General features: G+C 37.7%; 1 protein-coding gene across 1 annotated transcript in view; it reads right to left on the bottom strand.

Annotated features, from left to right (window-relative positions):
- Positions 1-974: 974 nt before the first annotated feature.
- The window catches only part of CFAP43 (cilia and flagella associated protein 43), a 48,385-nt gene continuing 22,535 nt past the window's right edge, over positions 975-26,824 (bottom strand). Inside the window, exons 15-39 of the mRNA XM_050899121.1 lie at positions 24,712-24,881; positions 23,800-23,952; positions 23,230-23,360; positions 22,350-22,515; positions 21,645-21,758; positions 19,920-19,997; positions 18,397-18,522; positions 17,847-17,951; positions 16,994-17,110; positions 15,972-16,181; positions 14,163-14,369; positions 13,281-13,370; positions 12,444-12,521; positions 11,497-11,622; positions 10,848-10,967; positions 10,658-10,765; positions 8,977-9,063; positions 8,587-8,675; positions 7,991-8,198; positions 7,079-7,191; positions 6,106-6,262; positions 5,094-5,258; positions 3,009-3,089; positions 1,794-1,947; positions 975-1,146 (exon numbers count right to left, since the gene is read on the bottom strand). Of these exons, the coding sequence (XP_050755078.1) occupies positions 989-1,146; positions 1,794-1,947; positions 3,009-3,089; positions 5,094-5,258; positions 6,106-6,262; positions 7,079-7,191; positions 7,991-8,198; positions 8,587-8,675; positions 8,977-9,063; positions 10,658-10,765; positions 10,848-10,967; positions 11,497-11,622; positions 12,444-12,521; positions 13,281-13,370; positions 14,163-14,369; positions 15,972-16,181; positions 16,994-17,110; positions 17,847-17,951; positions 18,397-18,522; positions 19,920-19,997; positions 21,645-21,758; positions 22,350-22,515; positions 23,230-23,360; positions 23,800-23,952; positions 24,712-24,881 (3,311 nt within the window). The 3' untranslated portion in view covers positions 975-988. The remainder of the gene's footprint in view (positions 1,147-1,793; positions 1,948-3,008; positions 3,090-5,093; positions 5,259-6,105; positions 6,263-7,078; positions 7,192-7,990; positions 8,199-8,586; positions 8,676-8,976; positions 9,064-10,657; positions 10,766-10,847; positions 10,968-11,496; positions 11,623-12,443; positions 12,522-13,280; positions 13,371-14,162; positions 14,370-15,971; positions 16,182-16,993; positions 17,111-17,846; positions 17,952-18,396; positions 18,523-19,919; positions 19,998-21,644; positions 21,759-22,349; positions 22,516-23,229; positions 23,361-23,799; positions 23,953-24,711; positions 24,882-26,824) is intronic.

Here is a 26,824-nt window from a genome sequence, read left to right as displayed (position 1 = left end):
AGACCCCAGTTAGAGATGGTAAAGCAAAAAAGGAGGTGGTGTACAAGATCACAACAGAAGTAGTTTTCCTTACAAGTGTAGAATTTTGTTAAACTAAGGTATCAAAGCTATTAATGCTCTCACAATGGAATGAGTTTAGATATTATGTGAATTTATGAAAAGAGGAGAAGAATCGACACACACCATGGAAGAGGGAAATAAAAATCGGTGAGACTGCCTGGGTAGGTAGATCAGTCTCCAGCAGTAGTTAATTTTTTCAAGGGTTCTTTATCTTTCTGAGCTGTGTTGGAGAGATCTGGCAGGAGAATAGACCGCATGTCAATGCGAAGGGATGGGAGATAGCAGCAACTATTTCAGGAGGCCAGACACTTCCAAACCTGGTTTTCCTGTGATTCTGCCAGTGGCAGCAGCCACAGACAGCTACTGGTGGCTGTGGATAATTATGCTATCATAAGCTGCAGCAGCTTTTGGGACTGGGCCAGGTAGCACACATGGTCATGCTGAAGCATACCTTCATCTTCTCAGCAACCTACACCTGTGCCATCACAGGTGTAAATATATTTTAAAAAGCAAAATGAAGTCAAAGCCACAGGCATGAATTTTAGCAGATGCGAATTCATAGATTTCTTGCAGTATTTCACCTTCAAAATGTTCTACAATTGCATATTGCAGACTAAGGATACAGAAATACACCTGTTCTTCTATCACTCTACAATTTCTTGTACCCTTTGTTTTCTATAATGACCTATATGGTTTATATAATCAAAACAGCAGAAATAAATCTCATGAACTGAAATATAATGGGGATAAGACTAGATATAAAATGTACAAAACAGACAAACGTGCATCTTTCAAACTGAAGTTATTTTTAAAGAAATTACAGAAGAAATCGTTTGTGGAAATAAAAGTTCAGGGAGAAAAGGTAGATGTCCAAGTTCTTTTTCTTAGACAAGACCATGGTATTATACATCTACCTGGACTCTGATTTTTAAAGAATAGGGAATGTTCTTGATCTCAGTCTTTCAACTTCTGCCTGAAGAATTTCAAACTGCTCTTCCTGTTCCTTTACAAGACCCCGTAGGTGTTTCTGCTTCAAAATCTCTCGGTAACGCTGCTTTGCAATCTTTTCAGAAACATGCTGCGTGTCTGCATAGAACAAAATATAAGGGTTGGCATGTACTTGTAGGGGATGCATAGTCTATATTTATATTGGACAGGTCCTGGGGTTATTCCAAGTTCTGTATAAAATAGGCAAGCATTTTAAAAAAGGCTCACAGTTGGGCTTAAGAGTCTTTATAGTACTGAATAAAGTAAAAAATTTCAAAAAGGCACTGGGAACGCTTTCTTTAGTTTCTAGCAAGTACCCACTGTTTTGAAAATCTGTAACTGTTTTACTAGTGGAAAGATCTCTACAGTTTTCCTAATAGTGAATACCCTTCTCAGCTTCACGTGACTTCCTCTGTCCCCTTGAGTGGAAAAAAGTGGGTTCAACAGTTCTGAGAAAGAATGAAAGCATGTTGCCCAATGAAGGGATTAATGACTATAATATTTTGACTTAAATAGTTTCAGCAATTTAGTCAACTTTGGTTACAAGAGCAACAATCTCTAGGTATGCTCTTAAATAAACAATGTTAAATTGTGGTAGAAAGGGCACTGCTAATTGTGTGCATGCAGTAATAAATAGGTGCTCTTTGCCCCTTAGCTGATGCTGATGGAGAACAGGACCGTCTAGCCTTGGAGATATTTTCTGAATGTTCTTTGCTTGTGACTTAAAGTGCATTACTGTGACTCACCGGCTGCCTCAAAGATATGCCTCCTTTCTGAAACAGAGACAAGCATTTCTTTCAGCTCCAGGCTGAGCTCGTAGTTTGCTTGCTCTTTTAAACTGATGCACTTCTCCAACTCTTTAATTCTTTTCTGACGATTCTTCACATTCTTCTTGTGCAGCTGTCCATTTCCAAATGAATAAAGCAAATATATGAGAATATACAAAAGCTGTTCAGACAAACTTATGATGGAAACCTATAATCTTAAGCACTGCATTGTAGCTCAATAAACTTTCATAGATTTTGATTTGACTAGTAGCACATTCTAACTTTACTTCATATAGTGTCTTTCACACACACTGTATTCCAGTATGCTTTATGGAGTTCTACTATAAGTAGCAGACAAGGAACAAAGAGGTACGGGTCAGGGAGAGAGATATATTAAAGATAAAACTTGAAAGGCAAAGGGAGGAAAGGAAGTCAATGGAATCAGTGAGTTGAGAACACTTTCTTGGCTGCTAGGAGCTGCTGAAGAAAGGGTGGTTGTGCTGAAGCTGTCAGATGGGCTGTAAAGGGACAAGATAAATGCTAAAGCTTGAAGAGGAAGAGGAGGCTGATGCCAGCTAGAGCAACCTGGAGAAAATCCAGTGGAATCACTTAAAAACAAGGATAATCATAATTTGAATGTTGAAATAGATGAGGGAGCCAGCAAATCAGATTGTTGTGTCTCTGTTATTTTGAATACAGGGGGGTAGTGATATTATGAACAGGCTGGTGCCCCTGGAGAGAAACATTAAGCAGTGAAGACTGGAAGAATGCTTCATTAGAAATGGAAGAGTGACTTTTATAGGTAATGCTGTGTAAGAAGTGATAAGCAGATCTGCATTCAAATGTTCAGGAAGGAAAGCATTTAATTCCAGTAACAAAGCAAGTAGATTTCTCTCCATAGGTTGATCTATGCAGCAATCCATGTATGATGATGGCTTCCAAAGACTTTAGAGAACTGCTGCTGTAGACAGCTCAGTGCAAGTTGAAGAAACTATTGAAAGCCAGATGAATAAATACATGGACATATATATTCATCTGTGTGTGCTGTTATGGCTGTGCTCCGACAGTCCTTGAGTTAGCATCCCTGTATCAGTTGCACTTATTCCTTACAAACACCTCTTGGTAATGAAGGAGAGGAGTTGCCTTTAAACTAAGGATGTGTTTCTCAAATGTGGTGGTTCACTTAGGATTTACCTTATCCATGACGCCAAGAGTCTGCTCCATCACTGAAATGTGGTGGGCGATGCGGCTGTTGTAGTTCAGCACAGTTAGGAACTGAAGAATTAAAAACAGAAAGAAACCATCTTATTAAGCCTGTTTGTTTGTTCTCAACAATTCCACACTTCTGTAAAGACAATCATACTATGTGAAACTCAAAAAACTAGAATTCTGCACAGTGGAAAGGCTTACTAGTGATCATAAATGGACATTGTAAAGATACTCTTGGATGCTCTGTGAATACTAGACTGTACAGCTGTTAAAAAGAAGGTTCGCTATTATGTGGTAATGGAAACAAAGACCAAGCAATTTTGTTGTGAGGTTGTAAAAAAACCCAAGCTATACTTTTGCTTATAAGGTAGTCTAAGCTAACACAGCTGGAGGCCAAAGTGCTGTACAGTCTGTCTTTAGGCCAGAGAAGAAAGTGATTATTTTCTGTCAAGTGGCTTCCTAGTAATTCTTACTTCTTTTATTGTTCTTATATCTGCATAGTAATTCAGGTTTCAGAGAATTTATTAAATATGTTTTCTTGGGCACACTGCTACTAAAATATCTCTTTATCAAATGACAAATGGTAAAACAGGCTGTATAACCCATAATGGGCAGTGGTCAGGTTTCTGTAGATATAGATTCATCCTTCTAGAGTACTGTCCCACCAAAGTGAATGGGTAAAATTTTGTGGACTGCTCTAGTTAGAAGAGAAGAAACAGGAAAGACCCAGCAGGCTCCTTGCCTACAGCACCAAACTGCTTTCACTCACTGCTTCATTAACAGCCCTCATTCCAGGTGGTCTCAGGTCCTTGCCCGCACACATTCATCTAAGCCATCTTTCTTTCTGTTCCTATTGTTGGGGTCTCTGTTGCCTTGTCTTTCCTACTAACCCCACATTTCTACTCAAAAAGTGAAGTAAAGTCAAGCCCCTCAGAGCATTCAAATTCTGATTAAACTGTTATATGCCTTTGCTATGGGCAAGTCTAACTCTCTCTGAAGGGCAATAGTTCTGCTCATCAGTTTAAATGAAGTTTGAGCTAATGGCAACACTCCGGTGATAAATATGCTACAACAACTTTTCAGTGTGTTGTCACATCACCTCTTTGGAAAGCTGTTTTGTTGATGTTAGTTATGGAAGTCCTTTGGCTGTGATTCAGAAGTGGACAAGCAGTTTGGAGAGCAGCAAAACAAATGAAGCCTGAGCAAAACATGTTTTGGATTTTCTTTTAATCTTTTGATTGAATTGCAATATCCTTACCTGCTCTCCAACGTTCTGCATTTTCTCTGTGCTTTATAGCTCTCGCCACTGCAGTATCTCCAGCCTACGCATCCTCCAACATCCCTTACTCCAAACCTTTATGCCCCCCACCTCATTGCCACGAAACCATCAGCTTTCCCTGCAGTCCTTTACATCCCATACTGCAATACCCTCACAGGCTTCCCCTACAACCTTTCTTCTGCCTCCTCTCTTCTCCTGCTGGTATCCTTGGCTCTCTCCCACAACCTTTACCTATGTTTTCTGGCCTGCCAACTGGGCTTGTTCAAAGCTATGTGGGTGCTGACTTGCTGGCCAGCTGCTGCCTCTTGCCTGCCAGGCATGGCAAACAATTCCCTGTCGCTCTGCTGCTGGGCCAACAAATGGCAGTGAGTGGGGCTCAGTGAGGCTCCTGTAGGAACGCTCAATCTTTGTATACTGAGCAAAAGTTACGGTATTTCTGTGAGATACCAGATGGGGGCACCTCAGACCTTTCACTTAAAAGCAAGTGACGGTGCTTGATTTAAAAGATCTGTTCCTTGTGGCTGCAAAATCCTGATTTCTTACTCTCAGGGCCAATTTTGAAACACTAAGAGTTAGGGCTGACTTTGCCTTCATTTACACCTGAACATCCCAAATAACTTCATCACTGATCAATCTCAAGAGTAAAAGTTCCCTTTGAAAGCTGATTTGTTGACCTATTAGGCATCAGGTTTCTCCACAGTAGTAAGAGACTTACGAGGTATAAACGATCTTACAGGTATAGGCAGCAAAATTTTCTGCAGTCAAAATATAAATCAGAGAAAGTAACTCACTAGCTGGCGATCTTTTGAAATAGGTAGCGTTACAATATCCCGAGCCTTCTGTTTCAGATCTTCTATCTGCATTCTCATTTTCTTGTGTTCCCATTCCAGCTGAAATATCCCTTTAGAGAAGTCTTTACATTCCACCATGCTAGCAATTTTTTTTTCTCCTTGAGCCTGAAAAAATAGATTAATCTTAATTAACCCACTTTACAGATTATGGAATAATTATTTGCAACAAGATGGGTAAGCTTCCAAAATTATAATTTTAGTAAGCAAAACATGCTATACTGCAGTCTCTTTCCAGACTTTGCTCCAGATGATTATCTTTTGTGGAATTTTGTTCCCTTTTATGCTCTGTGCTACAGCCTTGGATCATAGAAGGAGATGAAGAAAAGTACAACTAACCTCTCTCCATATTTCTATCTTTTATAAGAATGCAAAGGCATTTTAGCTCTACAAAATACAAGCTTGCTCTGTATAAGGTATTTTGCTGTCATTACTGAAGGCTTTGTGCAGTAGCACTAAGAAGCAATTTTTGTACAGCTAGAATGCCTAAAAAAAGAACATTTAATGAGAGGATGAAAAACTGTTTTAAGTATGATCACCAATTTCACCTTACATAAAAAAGTGTATTAATTTTTTAAATCTTAATGTAAGCTACTGTTCAAATGCTTCTTAACATGACTATAAGTTTGCCTTGAGGGAATTTTCAGACTGGTGCCCAGGATATTAGCATTTTCTATTTACAGCGTGTGTGTAAGTGATGGTGTGTCTAAAAACTGTTGCCATTTCATTGACCTGAATTGTATTGATCAAACATCAAGAAAGCAGTCTGTATTGCAATCTTTACATCATGATAAGAGACATTACAGAGTTCTTAATAGCCTCTAGATTACAATTGAGCCTACTGGTGTGTAGTAATGAATTGAAACTCTATGTCAAACTGGAGAAAAAGCAGAGCCCCTGAAGGACAATACATTTGTTTAAAAAGCTTAAATTTCCTTCAGATAATGTAAATTACCATGATAGAGCAATTCAGTTCTTCAATAACACTCTTATTAATGAGAATGGCATCACTGTAGTCTGGGATCTCAGTACTTTCCAATTCCACCTGTCCTTGTTTTAGCAAAAACTGGACAGTCAAATTCAATTGAAATTTCATCTTCTCCTCCTGCAGCCTAAAATGGCAGAAAACAAAAACAATGTTTAGTGATTTCAACAGGATTATATAAATCCTCCCATGATTCTCAAAATGTTTCTATTTATTACCAGTAAGTGGTATGTTCATGTAGGGGTTACTCTTTGACAGCCTGTCTTCTATTTGCTCCCAAAGTGACTACAGAATTTGCAACTTATTTCCATACATGAAGTTTTCAACCACTGGATTCAGTTTAACATACTCTAGCAGATGTTCTGAGAGAAAGTGTTGTTACTGAACAGAAATCTTAACAACAATTGAAAAGGAAATGGAGAAGACTCCCAGTTAGTACCCATTTTCTTGTATAATTTATCTGGGGTTTGTTCCTGAATGACAATGAATGTGAAAATTATGTCACGTACATGAAAAAATGAAATATTGCAGCTCCAAGCAGCTCAGTGAAATCAGGTGTCATGTGGCGTATTGCAATTAGGAGTGATCACTGTATCTTGGGCCTACATGAGCAAAATTTAACTGAGCTAGCTAGCACATATATGGCCTTGAAGGTTTTGGGGGATTCACCATATGATGTAGCTTTTGGGTCAGTCAGTTTGCATTGAAGACCATGCTGCCATCCTTACTGATGATGTTACTTAAGATAGTAGATTAAGACTGGTTTGGCCTGCTCACATGTGCTGCAATCACACCTGATGTCAGAAATATCACAGGTCTCTTAGATGAATCCTAGATAAAAGAGTGTTGGAGAACACAGCTGTGTAATTCTGTGTATAACTTTCGGTTCTGTGTTCGTGGAGTATTGAAATGTAGTAGAACACAGGAAATGAAACAAAATTACCAAGTGAGTTCTTGGAAAATATCTTCTATTTCTGACTTGATCTTCTCGTCGTCATCCATTCTTCTCTGGAGAAAGGCCTGCATCTCTGCCAGTGTTTGGGCCTTGCATTTCACCTAAGCAAGCAACATCGTGACATTCTGAACTTTTTCAGCTTTGTCAGTTTTCAACTTTGAAGAGGCAAGCCTCTTCAAGAACAGAGAAGATACGTTCCTAAGAAGACATATGTATGTATAAATATGCAGCCTGGTATTTTGAGAATCCCAGTAGAGCACATGAGACATAGAGGTTACAATCCTTACACTCTGCTCAGAAAATTATTTATTCATTCATGCATAGTTTATTCACATGAAGGGAAATCATATTTCCTTCTCTCTTGGTCAAATTTCATGTATCTCTGTCTCTGGATAATTCAGATTTACACCTTCATGCTTTTAAACTGAACAAATAGCTTGCTAGAACTTTCCAGCAACACCCTTTGTTAAGAATTGCTCTTCACATTCTAGAAAAATATGGGAATGCATTGGTGCAAATGTAGAATGCTAATGGGAGAGAACAACTCCAAGAGATGATGGAAATCAAATACCTTGACAGTTTTTTGGTATGGATAGAGAAAAGGAAAATGATCTTTTTTTTTTTAATGAAATCATATCAAGGTCACAATCATTCTGATCAAATCTGTCCACATTAATATGCTATTTTTTCCTCTGAAGGAGAACTACAGCTGGTTTCCCTTGATGACATTTCTATTATTCCGAATTGAATGTGGCCAGGAGCAATTTTCAAACTCAAATGCAACTTATGTATGCTGCATTGTCATTTCACCACTAGCTTGACCCTACACTTGAACTCCACAGAAGTTTAAGACCTGAAAATATCAAGAAGTATACTGGCAAAATAAAGACTTTTACATACCAGCTCCTCATTCTCCATTTTATTTCGTCTAGCTAGACAAAAATGTTCCCATATAGACAGGTCTAAGCCATTAGGCATGTGCTCAGGACTATCCAGTTCATCCATGGCTTTCACTAAAAGTGTAAGTGCATCTTTGTAATCTTCAGCTGAGCCTGAACAATCCCCATACGGGTTAGCTGTGTCAAGGAGCATTTCTGTCATTGGGGTCCTAGTGCACATACACAGTACATACAGTATTTACTTTTTATTTTCTCTTGCATAAAAGAAGCTCACAAACAACTAAGAACATTTCATACTCTCAATCTCTTGCAAAGAGCAAATAGGTAAGACTGCATCCTACACAAAATAAAAATATATGTTTTTGAGACCTGATGATTATTTAGATTGCATTTAAAATAGATTGTGTAGGGTGAATAAGAAAATGTAAGTACTCAAAATAGCAATCATTAGTATGATAGGAAATCAACCATTGTTAACTGTCCAATAAAAAGCAGGCAGTCTACTGATTATCAAAATAATTTAGACTACTGAAATAGTCACTCTTGACTCACAAGAAATATAAGTATTTAAACAGATGGAATCAGGGGGGATCTTACTTTGGTCGATGTTTGTAAAGTTCGAAAAGTTCATCAAGGAGATTGGCAGGTACATCAGCAAACTCCTTTGCAAAACCACATTCCAGATTCTAGGAGGGAAACAGAAAGTTTTCTTGTTACCACAATGTTATTTTTAAAAAAGCATCAACCTGCCCATATCTTAGAAATACAGAATATGGTGCTCTTCCAAGCGCTCCCAAGCATCACAGGAATCTGGACTATTTCATAAATTCTTCTATGCACATACTCTCCTTTACTGCTTAATTTCACTGATCAGCAAGTTGACCAGAACTCATCCCATGCTTACAGGGAAGCATGTTCTTCTCATTATCAAGATACAGCATTAACTTTTCAATTTCTGAGCCTCCTTGTGTTTGTCGAGAGTCTCACCTTCTCTTCAACTATTGCATTTTCATAGGTGTCTATGTAAGCCTCAATTTTATTTTTTGTAGTCTGGATTGTTCTTGCAGTCTTGACCTATAGCAAAACCAAAAGATTTCAGGAATGAAACTCAGCCAGCAGAAGCACTGAATGGCCATTCATATACACTGACACTTTCTTGTTTCTAGAGAAAACCTTGTGAACTATTTTTACTAACAGTATAATGCCTTCTTCAGGGGGTTACTTGTAGATAGTGCTAAAAGGTGAGCAGGTGCAAAATTAAACTAGTCCACTGCTTAAGAAAGTAAGAAATTTGTGTAAGAAATATACAAATGCTTACAAGTCACCTTTTTAAACTTGAATGTAAGGACCTATGTTGATACTTGTTTTCACTTGCATAGAGATTTCCTTTTCCTTTTCCTTTTCCTTTTATGTCATCACAGGTAAGACCAGTCAGAAATTCTCAAATGCTGTTCAAGACAAGTCAAAAATTCTCAAGTGCTGTTCAGTAGAGGGTTCTTCATTTTAGAATGCAGTTTCCCTGTTGTCATGACATAGTTCTGCTATGTGTCAGGATACTAAGCTCATCTGTTTTATTGAGGCTGTTAAATGCTTGTACTCTGCTGGGGAGACCGTTTTGTTGTATTTGACAGTTTGCATGGACCAAAAGATATACCAATGGGAACATTTAGAAAATTTTTTTAAAAAAGATGTATTTTGAAAAATGTAAGCTGGTACACACTTGGCCTCAGATAATTTTAAAACTAGTTCAGCCTTTTCAGTGGTAGGGGCTAGATGCCTACTTTGGAACCTCTCCCTGTAGCTCACATATACAAATGGCTGCTTGCAGCTCCAAACACAGAGGTCTATACAGGTCGAGCACGAGATCTGACATGGGGAGTCATTAGTATATTATCCGTGGACTCAGGAACAGCTCCATGAAGACAAAGTGGGCAAATGGGATAATATTGTCCCAAGAGCCAGAACCAACCTGCAGACTACCACCACTTAGATCACCTGAGTCACACAAGTATTGGCAGGACACAGGAATCGGAAGTGTCACTCAAAATTATTACTGTGGGCAGTAAGCACTCGTATTGAAATCCAGATCTACTACTTGTGCTCTCCAGTCTTTCGTTGACTTGTATATGGTTTGACAGGGATGGGTAAACTCTTCAGAAGATTAAATTCGTTGGTAAGACTATAAACACTTTGCACTCCGTGGCACATTCTGCTTCCATGGTCAGATACTCACACGCCACCGCTGTTTATGCTTTGAACTGGCAAACACAAGTCAGCGTGGCCCTGGCCTACATTAGACACCTCAGTGAAAAATGTGATGTCATTACACATTCTTTTGTGCATCTTCCTGTCATAAAAGCATCACAACTGGTGCTTCCAGCTTGATACTGGATAAATATTATATATAGCAAACAAATAGCAGCATGCCCTTCTGAATGTTTGGAGTTTTACCAAAGAACTCCAGATGAACCAAGATGAGTATCTATTCAAAAACATATATATTTATAATGTATGTCACCTGTACAAGTTGAAAAAAAATCAGTGACCTTGTAAATTGTCAGAAAATCATTTATGGCAAGATTTTGATTTGGAAAGAGCAGTCTTCACAAGAAACTGTATTGTAACTATTACACTTTTCATAAGAACGGCATTCCAAATGATAACTTACTTTTTCTTTCTCCTTTTTCATAAGGAAATTATGAAGTCCAGCTTCTCTAGTGTCCAACTCTTCATCCAACAGTAAAGCATAAATGAGATTGACTATTTTGAGTTCTTCCTGTGAAATTATTGTAATAAAAAAATGTTAACATTCCTGCTGCACAGAGGCAGAGATGAGAAATTAATGTTCTCTGTGATACCTGATAGATGACCATGTCTAATGTCACTTTCCTTTCAGAGAGTTTGCACACAGTCTCATCAAAATTTTGTGTTGTTTCCTGGATGGAAGCTTCAAGTTTCTTCAATTCATTTTCCAGTGCCTGGGGAAGGGAAGGACAAGAGCAGCAATATTACATCTGGAGGAACAAAGAAGCTCTGATACAGTGTATCAGATGCTGGAGAATGCACAATATGGAACCGTATCTTTCAGACAAAAGGTTCCAGAAATTACTTGTTTGGAAGGAGAGTGCTGCCAGGCTACCAAGTTATGTTGTCCAAATACCACTATGAAGGATAAATATAATTGTAGTATTTGTGTATGGCATCAGCAACTCTGGGAATGGAACCTGAAAAAAACATTTTAGGAATAGTGGTACATTTGTGAAGGAAAGTTACCTTTTGTCAGATATCACAAGTTTTGGCATGTATTAATTGGTATAAGTAGAGATTCCCTTATTTTACTGTCTAAGCTAGGACTTATTTAATATGCCACATGATCTTTGTTCTTCATTTGTTCTTTGTTTACCCTATTTATTAGTATTCAGTTTTAGAAGTAGCTCCTGAGAAAGATCAGAAGCTTTGGTCATGAGCACTGTGAACAAAACCACTCCTTTTCTCATTTTAATTTACCCTTCTATAGTTTTCTTTTTCTTCATTCAGCTCCTTGACTTTTTTCTCATGTTCTCTAAATATTTTCTTTTCTTCATCATTCCAAACATGCTCAGGCTTGGATATAAAAGGAGGTGGAGGAATATCCTGGAAGTTTTAAAGACAAATATGCTTCAAAAGCAATATTAAGTCTCCATCAGCACACTAACAAAGTATAGCACACATCAAATTTAACGAAAGATATTTCTTAGTGGTAAGTAAGGTACAAATCTTAAGTCTAAGTAACATACATATTCTGTTTCTCTGGTCTGTTACTTGCACCAGTAGTTTTGGTGTATATATATTGTGCTATTCTCTCTCACTTGCTTACAGGAATTCACTACTGGATCTTGTAAAATACAAGTATTTTGTACTCAAACATACTACTGTCAGTACAAGATATACTGCATTTTCTGTTTCAGAACCCCAAATCTAACTCCATGCTAATGTATACTTCTAAGTCGAGTTCTAATTCTCCAAAACAGATCAATTCCAGGGAGAGCGCTTGGGTCTGCCCTATCCTTTTTCTGTGACGTTCCTTCACATTCTTGCTTTCCTCTACTACTGTATTATGTATAGTTGCTGAGTTAAATGGAACACAGTATTTTTCTGTAAGATCACAGCCATAGATAACAGACCCTTCCCCCAGCAATACAGTTGTTGTCACGGTAATGCTACATTATGTTCCTCTAGTATTTCACTGTAATAGGGACAGGTGTTGATGGGTAAATCATACGCAGGCACTAGAATCTTGTGGTCTCTTTTGAGTCTGGTGTATGGTCTCTTATGGAGTCTATCTAGGCATAATACAATCCTGCAATTCTCCAACTTTCTTCTGTCACTTAGGTTGGAAATATTTGCTAGTTGAACTTCACATATCCTTAAAAGCCCACAAGCTACCTAAATGATATGGCAGAAACACAGCTCACCATTTTCAAGATGTCTTCCTTTTTGACTTCAAGTACTCCACCCATCATGTCATTAAGAGCACGCAGTCTTTCATTGTCCTGGAAAGGACCACAAAAAATATTTTAGGGTACAAAAGGAAGTGTAGTAATTGGAAGTTTTGGGAACGATAATAGGGTAGTTCACCCCTATGATTATACTGTGTGTCACTAGTAGATTAATGCTCTTTGGTGATGCGTGTGAAATTATGCTAAAAGTCTCAGAGTTTTTCTGGTGAACAGATGTTTGTATACCAAATAACTTACTAAAACTGCCATTCTGTCAGTTTTGGAAAGAATACATAGGCATAGACTACTCTTGGCCAGTTGGCAGGCTAAGATGAAGGAAGTTGTAGTGTCACTGTCTTATTGTGCATCTCTTTTGGGGCCAGAACCATCTTAGGCTTTTCACAGATGCATTTTAAAGCCAGAGGAAAGCATTATGATCTTCTAGTCTGATCCGTGAAGAATAGAGGTCGCTCAGTCAACAAACACATATCAAGCACAAAGCTCTTGATTGAGCAGTACCATGCATTTAGAAATGTACTTAGCCCCCAGTCACCTGATACGGTATTTTTAATTGCCACTAAGCACATTTTTAAAAATTGTGAGCCTAACACTAAATCTTTTCTTCCCCCAGCTGGTCTATGTAGTTCTGATTGTAAACAATAATAAGAGGGAAAAGGCACACATCATCTTTACCTACCATTTTAAATTTATTCTCCCATACTACATTACTGGAATATTCCAGTGCAGCATTAACTAAATAAGCTTAACCAGAGACAAAGGCCTATTCAGTAAAAAGGATACTACTTTAAGTACCATAGCAGCAAGGCGTCTTTCCATTTCAAGCTTAGCCAGCATTTCTGCTTTCTCTCTCTCTTGTTGAGTCAAGTATTTTTCAACTTTAATCTGAAGGAAGAAAATGAGGTTCATATCAGGATTCTTTTCTCCAAACATGATCACATGTGGACTAAGAACATTTGGAAAGATGGTGTAATAATAATTATTAATGCTTTTTGTATCTCTGCTCTATGATAATATTCCTCAAGAAGAAAATTGTTCTTTTGAACAGCTCCAAAAGCTATATTTAAAAATGCTAAAATACAAACTACCATCATTTTTGTTGATATTAGTTGTGTTTTGTGCATACCTTTTCTGACAGTAGAATAACACGGACTGGTGGGAGAGCAGAGAGAAGTGGGGAAAGACTGACCAAAAGAGCAGGTGAGATCAGTGGAATATATTATATAAGAAATATGGTGTTTCTTTATAAATTATCAATTGAATGTATAAGTACAGTACTAAGTATGCTTTAATACCTAGATACTTACTTTGAAATGACTTAGTTTCCAAATGGTGCTCAGAGAAAACAGAGAAACCCTTATCTATGGAAGTAACCCCTGCAAGCCTGGTTTGAATCTTATAGTCAGGAACAGGGGGAATTTCTACCTAATTTATGGGCAATTAAAAACTTTTAACAGCAATAAATTAAGATTGTATACATTTTATTCATTTCAGATTGACTTATTAAGAGCTTTCTCCCTAAAAAGGGAAGGGAAGCAAAAGAGTCAAAAAGATGATTTTAAGTACACAGACACATCTGTTTTAAGGCTTTTCAGTACTGACACAATGTCTGGAAATGAGAAGAATTAGAGAACTGTATTTGAGTGGGTGAAAGAGAAAGATTTATTTTTCAGACACCTCTGAATCCTGAACAGTGAGCGCTCGCTCTGGTATCTCATCATCTGTAAGAGCTGGCTCCCACACTTCCACTTGGCGGTCAAGTTGTACCAAGATTTCTCGGATTCTCAGGTTTCTTTCTTTCACTCGTGCTATCTCCTGCTCCTTTTGTCGTGCAACTATGTAAAATTCCTTATTAAAAGCAGTTTTCACTTTGTAAATGATGTCCTGAAATACCAAAAAAAGGAAACAGCAATACTGCACAGGTCACATCCATCCATGATTATATACCACTCTTCAAGCCATCAGTATCATAAATGTGTGTATTTGTATGTGTGACAGGGAGATAAACTGGTAAAGTCTTTTTGTGAAAAACAGAAGGGCAGAGTTCAAGCTTTGTTAAATGGAGGTGGGCAAATTATCAGTTTTTTCTTTTTTTTTCCCTAGAAATTTTTATTCTTTTTCTTCTACATATTTGCCATTTGACAAAGATTCTGAAAGAAACATACTGCTGCCTTCTATTTGCTGTTTTTTTGCACTCTTCAGCTGAAAGAAGGGGCTTCAAAGAAAAAACCACATGACCTGTAAATCTAGAGACTGTAAATCACAGGTGCAGTGAGGCAGAGTTAAGGACATACTTTCCTGATTTTTAAGTGATGCAACCTGCAGTTTCAATATGCTTTCATGTGATATTCTGTCTGACATATGTAAGTAAAATGTGCCCATTAAATAAACAAACATTGGAAACTAATTTTTTTAAAACACCTGAGCTCTTATAATGATTTTAAAATGAAACATGAAAAGGATTTCAGTTTTATCATTAAACTTCACATTTTGAGATGCTTAGCTGTTTGCAATTTGTATTACAATAAATATTTGTGTCCATGATTATTTCATTGATTTCTAATATAATAAGTTAGGATGTAATAAGGCAGGATGGCAGATAAGGTACAATGTTGCTGGGAGAAAAAAGGCTGTGCTCAATGTCTAGTCAGCCATCTAGCTCTCAGCAAGCTCGCTGCATTGGCCAAGAACACTGAAGATATATCTACAATTAGATATATAATATGCATCTTTAAAGCCATACAGTAGAAAGATCTTTTTACATCCAAACTTACATCTAAAAGTGCTCCTTGTATTTCTTCCCCATCTACTTTAAACACTAGTGTATCTATCTACTAGATTTTATGTACTACAATGCATAATCTTTGAGCTCTACCATTTACAGCCTTAAAGAGCTCTGAGGAGGCAATGCTTTATAGTAGTTTAACCACTTCTGCCCTTGTAGATCATCTTCATAGGAAGCCTATTCTGTAGCATGTTTACTACTTAATAAACTGGCCAGGGTAAGAGAAGTAAGAAAGTCTGATAGCAATGAATAATAAGTAACAGAAACACTGAAGACTCCAAATGAAGGGATGGTAAGACTGGAGAGAAAGGAAATGGTGCGAGGATCCAGCTGATCTTTCCATTCAGCAGCAAATAATAGGGAAAGAGGTCACGTTTTCACAGGGCATGCTGAGATGTGCAAGCTAGCTTTGGCTATACAAACTCTTAAACTGAAGCACCAGTGGGCAAATACAGATACCCTCAAATTGGGTAACCAATTTTGTAAAAATGTTTTTCTTCCAGACCTGAGCTGGCAAATCCACATGGTGCTCTACTGCACTATGTGCATTTATCAGCTTTCATCTCAGTAACTCAGAGACCTGTGCAACTCTCCATTGTATAGTGTCAGTATGCACAAAATCTAACAGTGGCTGTGACTGCTGTGAGAACCAACAGATATGACAGCGTCACTGCACTAATACAAATTTAAGAAGACATCACCTTCAGTAATACTATCTGATTGACTTTCTGCTCCCTGGTGTGCAAGTCGCATTGGTGGTATAAGATAGATGTGTCTCCACCATACTGAGAGCTCAGACTTCCAATCAGGCAGTAAGATGCACTATCATCAGCCATTACTTCTTCTGCCTTCTCTCGTTCTTCCTCAGATAATACAGTCTCAGACTCAGTCTCAAGATTTTTCTTCTGAACCTGAATATCACAAACATGATAACTGTTAATTTTGTACACAATCCAGTGGCACATGTATGAAAAAATTCTAGAGGTTATATTCTGCAGTTAAGCTTAGTGATCAAAATAATACAAGTTGAAATGATCATATCTGGAATATTGGGTCCATTTGTAGGTTCTCCAGTAGAGGAAAGACATGGGCATACTGGAGCAAGTCCAGTGATAGGCCATTAATACAATTAAGGGTTTGAAGCATCTAACATGCGAGGACAGGCTGAGAGAGCTGGAATTGTTTACCCTCAAGAAGAAGGCTTGAGGGGATCTTAGTAACGCTTATAAAAACCTGATGGTGGGGAGTAAGGACAACAGAGCCAGACTTCTCAGAGGTGCTCAGTGACAGACTGACAGGAAATGTGTATACATAGAAATACTGGACATCCAACTTAAACATAATAAACCACTTTTCCTGTGAGGGTTGTCAAACATGGGAAGACGTAGCCCATCCATAGAGGTTATGGAATCTTCCATCCTTGGAGATATTCCAAACCTGACTGGACATGGCCCCAAGAAAATTGCTCTAAGAGGGCTGGACTAGACGACTTCCAAAGGACTCTTCTAACCTCAGCTATTCTGTGATTCTTTAATACTAATACATTTGTTCTGAGTAAAAACACAACAGTTCACCTCTATTTATCTTTTAAAATTTTTTTTGGACAATTGCTACAGCAGGAAAATGGACCTTAAAAATGTAACTATGTAAAGAAGGGTTAAGATGCCAACACAGAAAATCCTGTTCTGAAATGCCTTTATGCAGTACTTCAAAGAGATTGTACCTTAAGATCAGCTGTCTCAATCTTCTTTAACCAGAGAACTTTCTCCAAAGTTTCCAGCTCTTCTTCACTACGTTCCTTCAGTGGATAATTCTTCACTTCACAAGCCATATGGAAGCACTGTTCAAATTTAAAAAAACCAAACAACTCTAAAGTAAAAAGTTCTTCAGAATGCACCTATCAATTCATTTGTTCAATACCTGAATGCCAGTTATAAAGACTTCTTAAAATCAGGAATAAAATTGAGGATCAATTAATACAGACAATGTAGTAAAAATATGAGGTAACACAAAAACCACTCGTCTTTTTGGTAGTGAAAATGGTTGGTTTAAAATTTGCTTTTTTCTTTCTTTTTTTAAAAATAATCTATAGATATGGCCTCTTTATCCACAGAATTCAACCAGAAACAGATTTGTTGTAAAATGACTTGGTTTTTCACCACCCTTGAGATAATCCAGTATCATCAGTTTGACTAATCTCCCTCTGTTTAAAATAGGCAAAATCAGGGTTAAATTTTGCCTTTATGTTCTGTGTAGCAGAAGTCACACTGACTGCACACAGAGAAATAGTATTTATTTCTCCTTATAGCAACACTGCATAAAGATACTCTCTGAGATCAAGGAAGTAAAGAGTTGCTTATTTGCTTATCAGCACTCTTATCCACCTTAGAAGGTAAAATCAGCCAGGCTCAGACAAAATGAAGAGAATGAAAGATTTGCATGAGCCCTGGGAAGAAGCAAGTTTTTTCCCATACCATAAGCAAATCAGAAATGTGTTATACTTCTATTTATTTTGTCTCTGTACCTTAAGGAACCAATAAACTAGTGCAGAAAATTAATTAGAAAGCAGAGGTTACCTTAACTGCACATCCTTTTACACACATAGCATCCCAGCACTCATGTTTGATGACATCCTGCAAATAGCAGTTGGCTAAATTCTCCATCTCAATCTCCTTCCTCACCTTTCAATATACAGAAAAGAAAATAACAAGATGTGGTGCAAAATAACAAGATATGGGCAATTTTATTGAGTTGTTGAAAGAAACCTAACGGATGAAATGAATTACCAATATTTCACCATCTTAGACTATCGCAGCTATCTTCTCCAAAAACTGTATTGCATACTACTGAAAGGCATCATTTTATACGTGAAGAAAAGCATTCTAGAACTTAAGCAACATGCCCAAGGCCACAGTGTCAGATTTATAGTTTCTGGCATAGATCATATTCCAATTGGCAATGTCTGCATCAGCAGCTTCACCTCCTTCAAAAAGTGACTTTAAATACTTATAAGTTTTCCTGCTTCTCAGCAGTGAACAGCAACTTTGAGATCATCCTCTGTTGTTCAATCATTCTTTCTCCTTTTCACTGCTGGTTTTAAAATGTTCTTCTCCCATTCTATCATACCCTGGCCACTTCTCGTTCAGCTTCTGCTTGCGCTCTTTCCTGTTCTTCTATATCCAGGTTGAACTCCTGCTGCTCCAGTTTCTCAATATCTGGCACCTGTTCATTTTCATGCATCATTTTCTGAATCTGGTTTTTTTTAAATAAATATAAGGAATAAAAAATAATTTGAATGTGAATAGAGGAAATGCTATTTTTAACACTATCAAACGTGATATGAGAGAAAATTATTTTAATTGCCTCCACTTTTAACTGCTTCATGGTAATTGGTAGAATGTGCTGCCTGTAGCTAGTGACAGAGAGTACTATGTGAATATATTTCATCTTTCTCTTAAAGTCGATTTGGATGTTATATGTGAAGTTGTATATACTTTCTAAGAACCTGTAGTACACAATTCTTTATTCTCTGGTTCTGAGAACTTTATTAAGTTGTTACCACTTAATAAAGTTATCTATCTATCTCATGCAGTTCAACAAAGGGAACTCCAAATTCCTGCACCTAGTTCTGAGCACTTTATTAAGTTGTTATCACTTTATTAAGTTGTTACCTATCTCATACAGTTCAACAAAGGGAAGTGCAAAATCCTGCACCTGGGTAGGAACAGCCCCACGCACCAGGACATGCTGGGTGCTGAGCAACTGGAAAACAACTTTGCAAAAAAGTAGCTGGGGATCCTGGTGGACACCAAGTTGAACATGAGCCAGCAATGTGCTCTTGTGGCAAAAAAGGCTAACGGTATTCTGGGCTGTATTGAGAGTGTTGCTAGCAGGTTGAGGGAGGTGAGAGACGTGGACATACTGGAGAGAGTCCAATGAAGGTGATTATGGGACTGGAGCTCCTCTCATATGAGGAAAGGCTGAGAGAACTGGGACTGTTAAGCCTAAAAAAGAAATGACTTGGGGGGAATCTCATCAATGTATATAAATACTTGAAGGAAGGGTGCTAAGAGGGCAGAGCCAGGCTCTTTTCAGGGGTGCCCAGTGACAGGACCAGAGGCAACGGGCACATACGGAAACACAAGAGGTTCTGCTCAAACATCAGGAAACACTTTTTTACTGTTAGGGTGACTGAGTACTGGAACAGGTTGCCCAGAGAGGTCATGGAGTCTCCATCCTTGGAGATAATAAAAATCTGTCTGGACATGGTCCTGGGCAGACTGCTCTACGTGACCCTCTGCCTTATCCTCTTGCAGACAGCAGTTTTTATGGAAGGAAACAGAAGAAAGAGGAGAGGACAGTAGTTTCTATAATGGAAGATTGTTAGACAGGCAGAAACTAGCCTGCTGAGGATATAGATTGCTCAAGGTATAAGGGTGATACAAAATATTTATTTGGAGCAAAGGAAACTGAGAACCAGACAGTAGTTCCTGGCAGGTTCAGCACATAGTCCCTGAAGAAGCACATCTCTTTATTACCTGTCTGCTCAGAGTTTATGACAAAAATGTAACTGAGCGCTAGAGCTGATAGCCATAAAGGAAGTGTACTTGTAAACAAAACTGGTAAGCTGAGCCTTGTAAGAAACTCACAGTTTTACGCAGCTTTTTAATTCCCATTTGCAGCTCTTTCTTCTGGTTAGCAAACCTCTGAGTCTCTTCTCTAATGACCTGACATACAACAAATATATTGTTGAAAGACAAAAATAGACAAGAAGAGAAAAAAAGATTGAAATAATCCAAAGGAACATTATCTTAGGAAAAAAACCTCCAAAGGGATTAATAACTGAAACAGACATAATCCTAATTCAATAGGATGATTCTTAGAATTGCTCAAGAGAAAAAAGATTGTACAACTAGGTCACATTGTAAACTGGTTGTACAACAACAGAGCTTAAAAGAAAGAAAATATTAAAGAAAGAAGTAATTACAAGTGCAATGATTACGGACAGATTGAACTGCATAAAGCCTACTGCCAAAATTTGTTAAGTGTTTTATATTCCTTAGATTTTTCATTGTCACTAAGCATTTTCAGTGGGATATTTAAAGACACAAGTAAACTAACATCTGTTACTCATTCTGGAAGCTGTGAAATTTTCTTTGTTCCTACAGCCTTGCCGATTCATCTCTTAGGGAAAATTTTGCAATTAGTCTGCACCTCTGGAATTTGCTTTCTGAAATAAGTTTACAACTTTAAGTAGGATGATGGCTATTGACTGAAAGGAAGGGGCGTATCATTCTGACATTGGATGCACTCCATCCTCTAAAAGTCAGATGCAAGTCTCTTAGGACATTAATGAGCAGCTTAAAACAACCTAGGACCACATTGCTGCCCTTCAACCTTTGCTTCTCATCACCTGTCCCTAGCTGATACTAATAGTCATGTGGTATTCGTGTGTATGCACAGTCACATGGATTTGCCAAAAAATCCCAGTAGAGACACCAAAGCATGAATGCCAGCATCAAAGCAGAAACAGGAATACATGTCTGGGAGAGTGATGGAGAAGACACCACTTTCAGTGGCAGTATGTCTTAGATTGACTTGAGCCACTTGTGAAACTGCATCATAATTTGGAAAGTCACTCCTGAGATCACCCAGAAAGCAACGATATTTTGCTTTGTACTATCACTGAACCTCAAAAGCTAGACAAAATACACAGCTCTGGCTTATATCAGAAAGAACCTCCTAACATCCATAAATTCATATTTCTGGGGAAAAAAAAAAATCTATACTAACATTAACATAGCAGTTTGCAGGCTCACAAAGTGCTAAATCCCCCCTCTGTAGCCAGTTAGATCTTTGATGCACTTTTACTTACAAAAAACTTCGGTTACATAACATACTCACCTCAACCTTAACCTGAAATAAACCTCAGGGGTTTTGTAATCAATGTGATATTGTTGAATATAGGTTTATCAGTGCTGTAGAATTTGTTACTCTGGCCCTTGGGAAGAAGAGAGGACCTGCTTCATTGCTGGTAATAATCTCTGTGCAACTTTTTGACACTTAGAAGAAAAAAGTCTTTATAAGTTTCTAAAGGAAGCCAATTTCTCTGGCAATTTTTTTTTAGTTTACTCCTTGTGTGGAAGTTGTCTTTTGGTCTTTAGAGCTCCTATTGTGCTAGGTACCTTCTCTAATGTGTTTATAACCTTGACCTAGGATTTCTAATATTCTAGATTGCAATGCCTTAAAGAGAGGTCCAAATGTCAGAAAAGCTTTAGAAACTAGATTCTTTTACAGCATATAATTTGGCACCCCAAGTCACTACTGACTCTTGAAAACTCTGGCTTTGATTAATACTTGTTCTATGAAAGTACCTTCTTTATTTTCTGACCTATCCATGTCATGTCATTGGTACTGGCTGAATACAAACTGGTGATGTTTCCATCTTCTTCTGACACCTCTACATTGGAAGATTTACGTGGTGCCTCCTGAAAATAAGGATATAAATATCCATCTCGGGTACTTAGAGAGAATGAGAGAGAGACAGAAATGAAAAAAAAAATGGACTCACATTAGAAGCAACACCACCACCACCACCAAATTCCAGAGAGTGTTACAACATTTTTATTCCATAGCCAGTCCCCAGATTTGATCCTGCAAACCCTTGCTATTATGCAAAGCCTTTTGACTCAAACAGGCTGACTGTACTAATCTCCATAATCACTGCTTTGCTTGATTTCAACAGAAAAATATATGACTAGTAACACACAATGTATAGCTGTAACATCACACTGGGAATGACACATAACTTCACATGAGGAGAAACTGACTTTCACAGAGTTTTCTGTGGCTGAAGAAACTATGTGAAATTGAAAATGTGAATGTCATCTTCCCATAACTATTCCATTTCCTTGATAACAATATTCCACAAATTAATAATGAAGCATATTCAGTCTATCCTCAGGGGTGGTATTCTACTTTTACAAAAGGATCAGAGTTTGTTTTGAGGGCAATTTTTATCATGTGTAATTTTAGGATAATGATCAAACTTTTTTCCCCCATAAAAATAAAGAAAACACCTTAAATTTCTCCTCTGGAAGTGATTCCAATGTGGATTCTAGGTCAAACTGCCATTCTGCCATAGATTGTAAAACAACATTTTCATTCGAAGTAGACTTGTTCAGTATAGCAAGAAGAGATCGCCAGTGAAAAGCAGCTTCCTTAACTTCAGTTTCCTTTATCTTCCTAGTAAACAGAAAGGGAACTGATGTATTTTTTGTGTATTATGGAAAAGGATGAAGTATTAAATATTCTTTATAACACAATTATTAAGTTTTTAAAAAATGCTTATTCAATATTTTTACATATGATTCAATATTGTTTGAGTTCTAGAATTGCATAATTATGTGAAGTTTCCACAGAATTAGAAAATCTGAAAGATGGATTACCCAGATTAGAAATATTGCTCTGGTGGAGTCATCTTCAATCTATGCATCTACCTGAACGTTTGTTAGACCACAGAAAAGCTGTAGTTTCAAGTGTCTCTTACTCCTAATGTCTGCTAAGAGCTCTCTATAGCCACAGTTGAATTCCCATTAAAGCTGTGATGTCTCCTAATCGCTGAGTTAAAATAGCATCTCATGAGATTACATCCCTTACATCCCCAGAGAGCCCCTTCCAGATGGTTTATTTGAGAGTGATAAGAAGCTCACTATGGGTAATACTTATCAGAAGATACTCCTATATCTTGTATTGCAACCATACCCGAAGTACAAGACTTTTCATGAGCTAGGGAGACCACCTCTAAAGATGAGAGGAGTTATTTGATTTCTATCCAATTCTTCTCCTTACTTTGAGACTAATAAAAAGGAAGTCTAGAATCACAAGTAGATGCAAAAATTAGTCTGTCAGGACACAAGAATTTACACCATCAATATTGGTCTGCCACTTTATACATACTTCCATTTCAGACACACGAGGGCACCATCATTTTTGCCATTAACAAGGATGAATTTGCCATCCAGTGAAAATGCCATGGATCTAATTCCCCCTCCTTGATATGAGTGACAATGCTTTTGAGCAAGTATATCCTAGAAAAGTCATAGAAGCAGTATCAGCAAATACATTTTTCTAATGGAATATGTCTGTAAATTATGCTTCTTTATTTTTAGATAAAAGTCAATCCAAAATATCAATACAAAGTACATAAAAGACTAGGATTTATGAGTTTAAAGGTTTTGACTACAGATGGAGCAAGTTTGTAGTATACTGATTTTGCAGGAGATGAAGAGTAGTAAAATTATCTACCCTAAGATTTACTGGAGAAGAAAGTAAATAGTTTGTATGATCGTATACACATTTATTATAAAAACAATTGTACTGTATAATGCTATGTCAGTTCATGTTCAACATAAATTTTTCTGGAACACCTTATATTCAAGTGAAGAAAAGCTTACAGTGAAAGAAAGTAGCTTTCACACTTCTTTCTCATGTAAACCAAACAAAGCCTGTGCCTGGATGCCTACCTACCATAGTACAAGTATGATAGATGAACAAAACACCATCCTTTGCTGCTGACGCCAGCCACCGGCTGTTGGGTGATAAACAGAGGAAACCTGATCCAAACTGATTGCTAGGAGTCCTCTTTTCTGATAAAAATACTGATGGATCTTCCAACATATTCTGCCAAACAAACAAAATGTTGGCAGCAGTTTAGATGATGGAAATATCTATGCCATTTTGAGAAGACTAATGAGAGCTTTGTGGGTTATCACATGCATTGCAATTTAAAATGTTGGATTACTGAGCTCAGGAAGCAGTACCATTGCTATGCTGCTGATTTGCTTCTCATCTCTTCAAAAGGGTCTGTATTCAGTATGTTTGGGCCTGGAGTTTCTTGGCTCAGAAAGTATGGGTGAGGAATGCTCACCTTTGGAATTCACCTTCTTGCTTGACCTGACTTTTAAACTGAGGGAGACCTATGAGCTGCAGAGAGCTCCAGTTCATCAGCAGGCAATGATAGTGGCTTCCTGAAGCCCCCACTACTTCATTGCAAGGCAGGGCTGGGCTGGGTTTGCAGTTGCGTCTTAGAGTCATGAGCTCACATTGGCTCAGTTCCTTCAATAGCTAGATATTCGGGTTACTCAGCAGACTGCACAAAAGCACAGCTCCAATACAGAAGCTACGTGTGAACTGCCTGCAAGCTGCATGAGTTTTAAGAACCAATATTTGGCTTTCTCTGTAATTGAACAAGGAGATTGCTTTTGCCAGGTTTCCGAGCAGGTGGTAGGATACTGAAAGTTGATGTTTATGGATGGAGTAGGTATTTTTAGTGCAGAGAGGATTTCTTTAAGATAATATCCTGCTATATTCACTTCATCTACAGCCTTTGTTCGCCGGTATTTAACCACCACCCAAAATAAAGCAGCTTCAGAGAATTACCTCTTCAGAGAGATGGTATTTACAGATGAAAGGTGCACAGGTACAGTAGCCATACACAATGTTATCCTTCAATCTGACTGCTGAGCTCAAAGGGCAATCCAGATCATATTGCTCCTTTTTAATGGCACTAGCATTAAGCATTCCTTGTTCATTAACATACTTATCATTATCTGAAAGATTGAAAAAAGGAACATGGAGGAAGAGGCATCAATACCACTAATGCAGGTGCTCCACCTATCAAGTAATTATGAAAACCAATCTCAATAAGGAGTGAGCATGATGTGAGTTTCCAAGGAAGAGACAGGGATTTAAGATACCTAGCTTTATCACTAACTGTGTGGGTTGTGCTGATGTAGCCTACTGCAGTGAAGCAGAGATAGCTCTACTAGCTCTAAAGAAGTACTAGAAACAGTTTAACCACAGTGATGTGACAATTTGTATACACTGATTTACCCTGCTGCTTGGGTATTATGTAAGCAGTGCTAATTAGTTTGCACGGAGGTTCATGTCATCATTGCCTTCATCTAGAACTTGTTTAGGCATCTCTACCATGAAGTACACACAGCCTGGGTGCTATTGGTTAAAACACTTAAGCTCACATCTTCAAAAGGGCATTTTATCCTTTCTGGTTCCTCAATTTCAGCTTTAAAGATACACCTGAAATTAAGACTGATGCAATAACTGTAGATCTTCAGCAACTCTGAAAATCAAGCCCCATTTTATATGTCTAAAAATAGGCACAAAAAGAAGCCCAACATTAGTGAATATTTAAAGAAAATACTAACTTCATTGAAAACTACTTTTTAAAAAGTTTGTAAATTGTAAGGCCTTTTAAAAATTAAATAGAAAATCTGACACTAGGCTTAATAACAGTTTTACAGAAGTTTTCACCACAAAAGGCTTTGTTAGTAATTCAATTGCATATAATGTGAGTAAAATGACATAAAAATAGAATGATGTTAATAACGAACACAGGCTGCCTTTTGCTGTAATGTGATAGATAGAAGACATCACTGAAACCTCCAACTATATTGATTTGGCAATTCTTAGGTGGAAGAGACATAAAACTGGAACTGCATGGTGCCACTGCCAACCAAGCCTGTCCTGCGCTGGCTGCATGGTGAGGACACCAAGCGCAACATTAGCCTGCACTGTGCCTTAGTTAAGTTAATGCATTTAAGCCCTTTCATGACAACTGAATTAGTTTCCCAGCTGATTCCAGAAAGTGTTCCAAATCAATGCATTCCTAGAATATCAGTTTTAGATATTCCTAGAATATCAGACACAAGTTCTGTGATCTCTCATGACACTCAGGTCCATTTTTTCTTGCTTATAGTACTTCTAAAATGCTATAATATTATAGCTGTGTCCTGAATGACACAAACAAATTACTGAATTGTTTCACAGTTGAGGATGGCATATATAAAACAATTCATTAACAGTATTTGAGAATTTAGCGTGGGTTACCCAATTTAGTGAAAGACTAACAGGTTCCCTTCATTTTACTTACAGATTATGAACAGAGATTCTAACTGTGATGTCCCAATATGTACACTGCACACTGCAGATACACAGGGCCAGACTTCCAGAAGGTGAATGGAGGTATACCATTCTTAAGTCTCCTTAATTCTCCCCTTTTCCTCATAGTGTCATTTTTTTCATAGAAAGTTTCTCTGTAACATTCCTTATTGGGATACAAGTTAATATTTTTTAAATACAGTGGACATTTTCTTTGGTGCTTTTATATAGAAAAGCTATCACAAAGACAGGGAATCATTATTTTTTGAGATATATCAACCTTTAACCTTTTCCTAATGAGCTATTATATACCTATAATAATTCTTTGAAGAGGCTGGTGGGATTGATTCCACTTCGAACACCTGATATGCTAGTCTGCATATGGGTGATGCCAAGCCCAAGGCCTCTTTGTGGCTAGCTTTGGGCATTGCCTACACTGTAGTAATAATAATAACAACAATAACAACAACAATAACCAGTGGTAGTAACAGTTAAGTGGTGGCTTTGTGATTCCGCAAGTGAATTACTTCTCTCCTTCCTTCCTTGGCTTTCCCTCAAAATATCACAGTCTTTCTGCTGAAATGATTCTATAAGT

Source organism: Gymnogyps californianus, chromosome 6 (genome assembly GCF_018139145.2).
Source record: "Gymnogyps californianus isolate 813 chromosome 6, ASM1813914v2, whole genome shotgun sequence".
Taxonomy (NCBI): Eukaryota; Metazoa; Chordata; class Aves; order Accipitriformes; family Cathartidae; genus Gymnogyps; species Gymnogyps californianus.
Note: the sequence above shows the minus strand (reverse complement) of the source record. Positions and strands in the feature narration are given on the sequence as shown.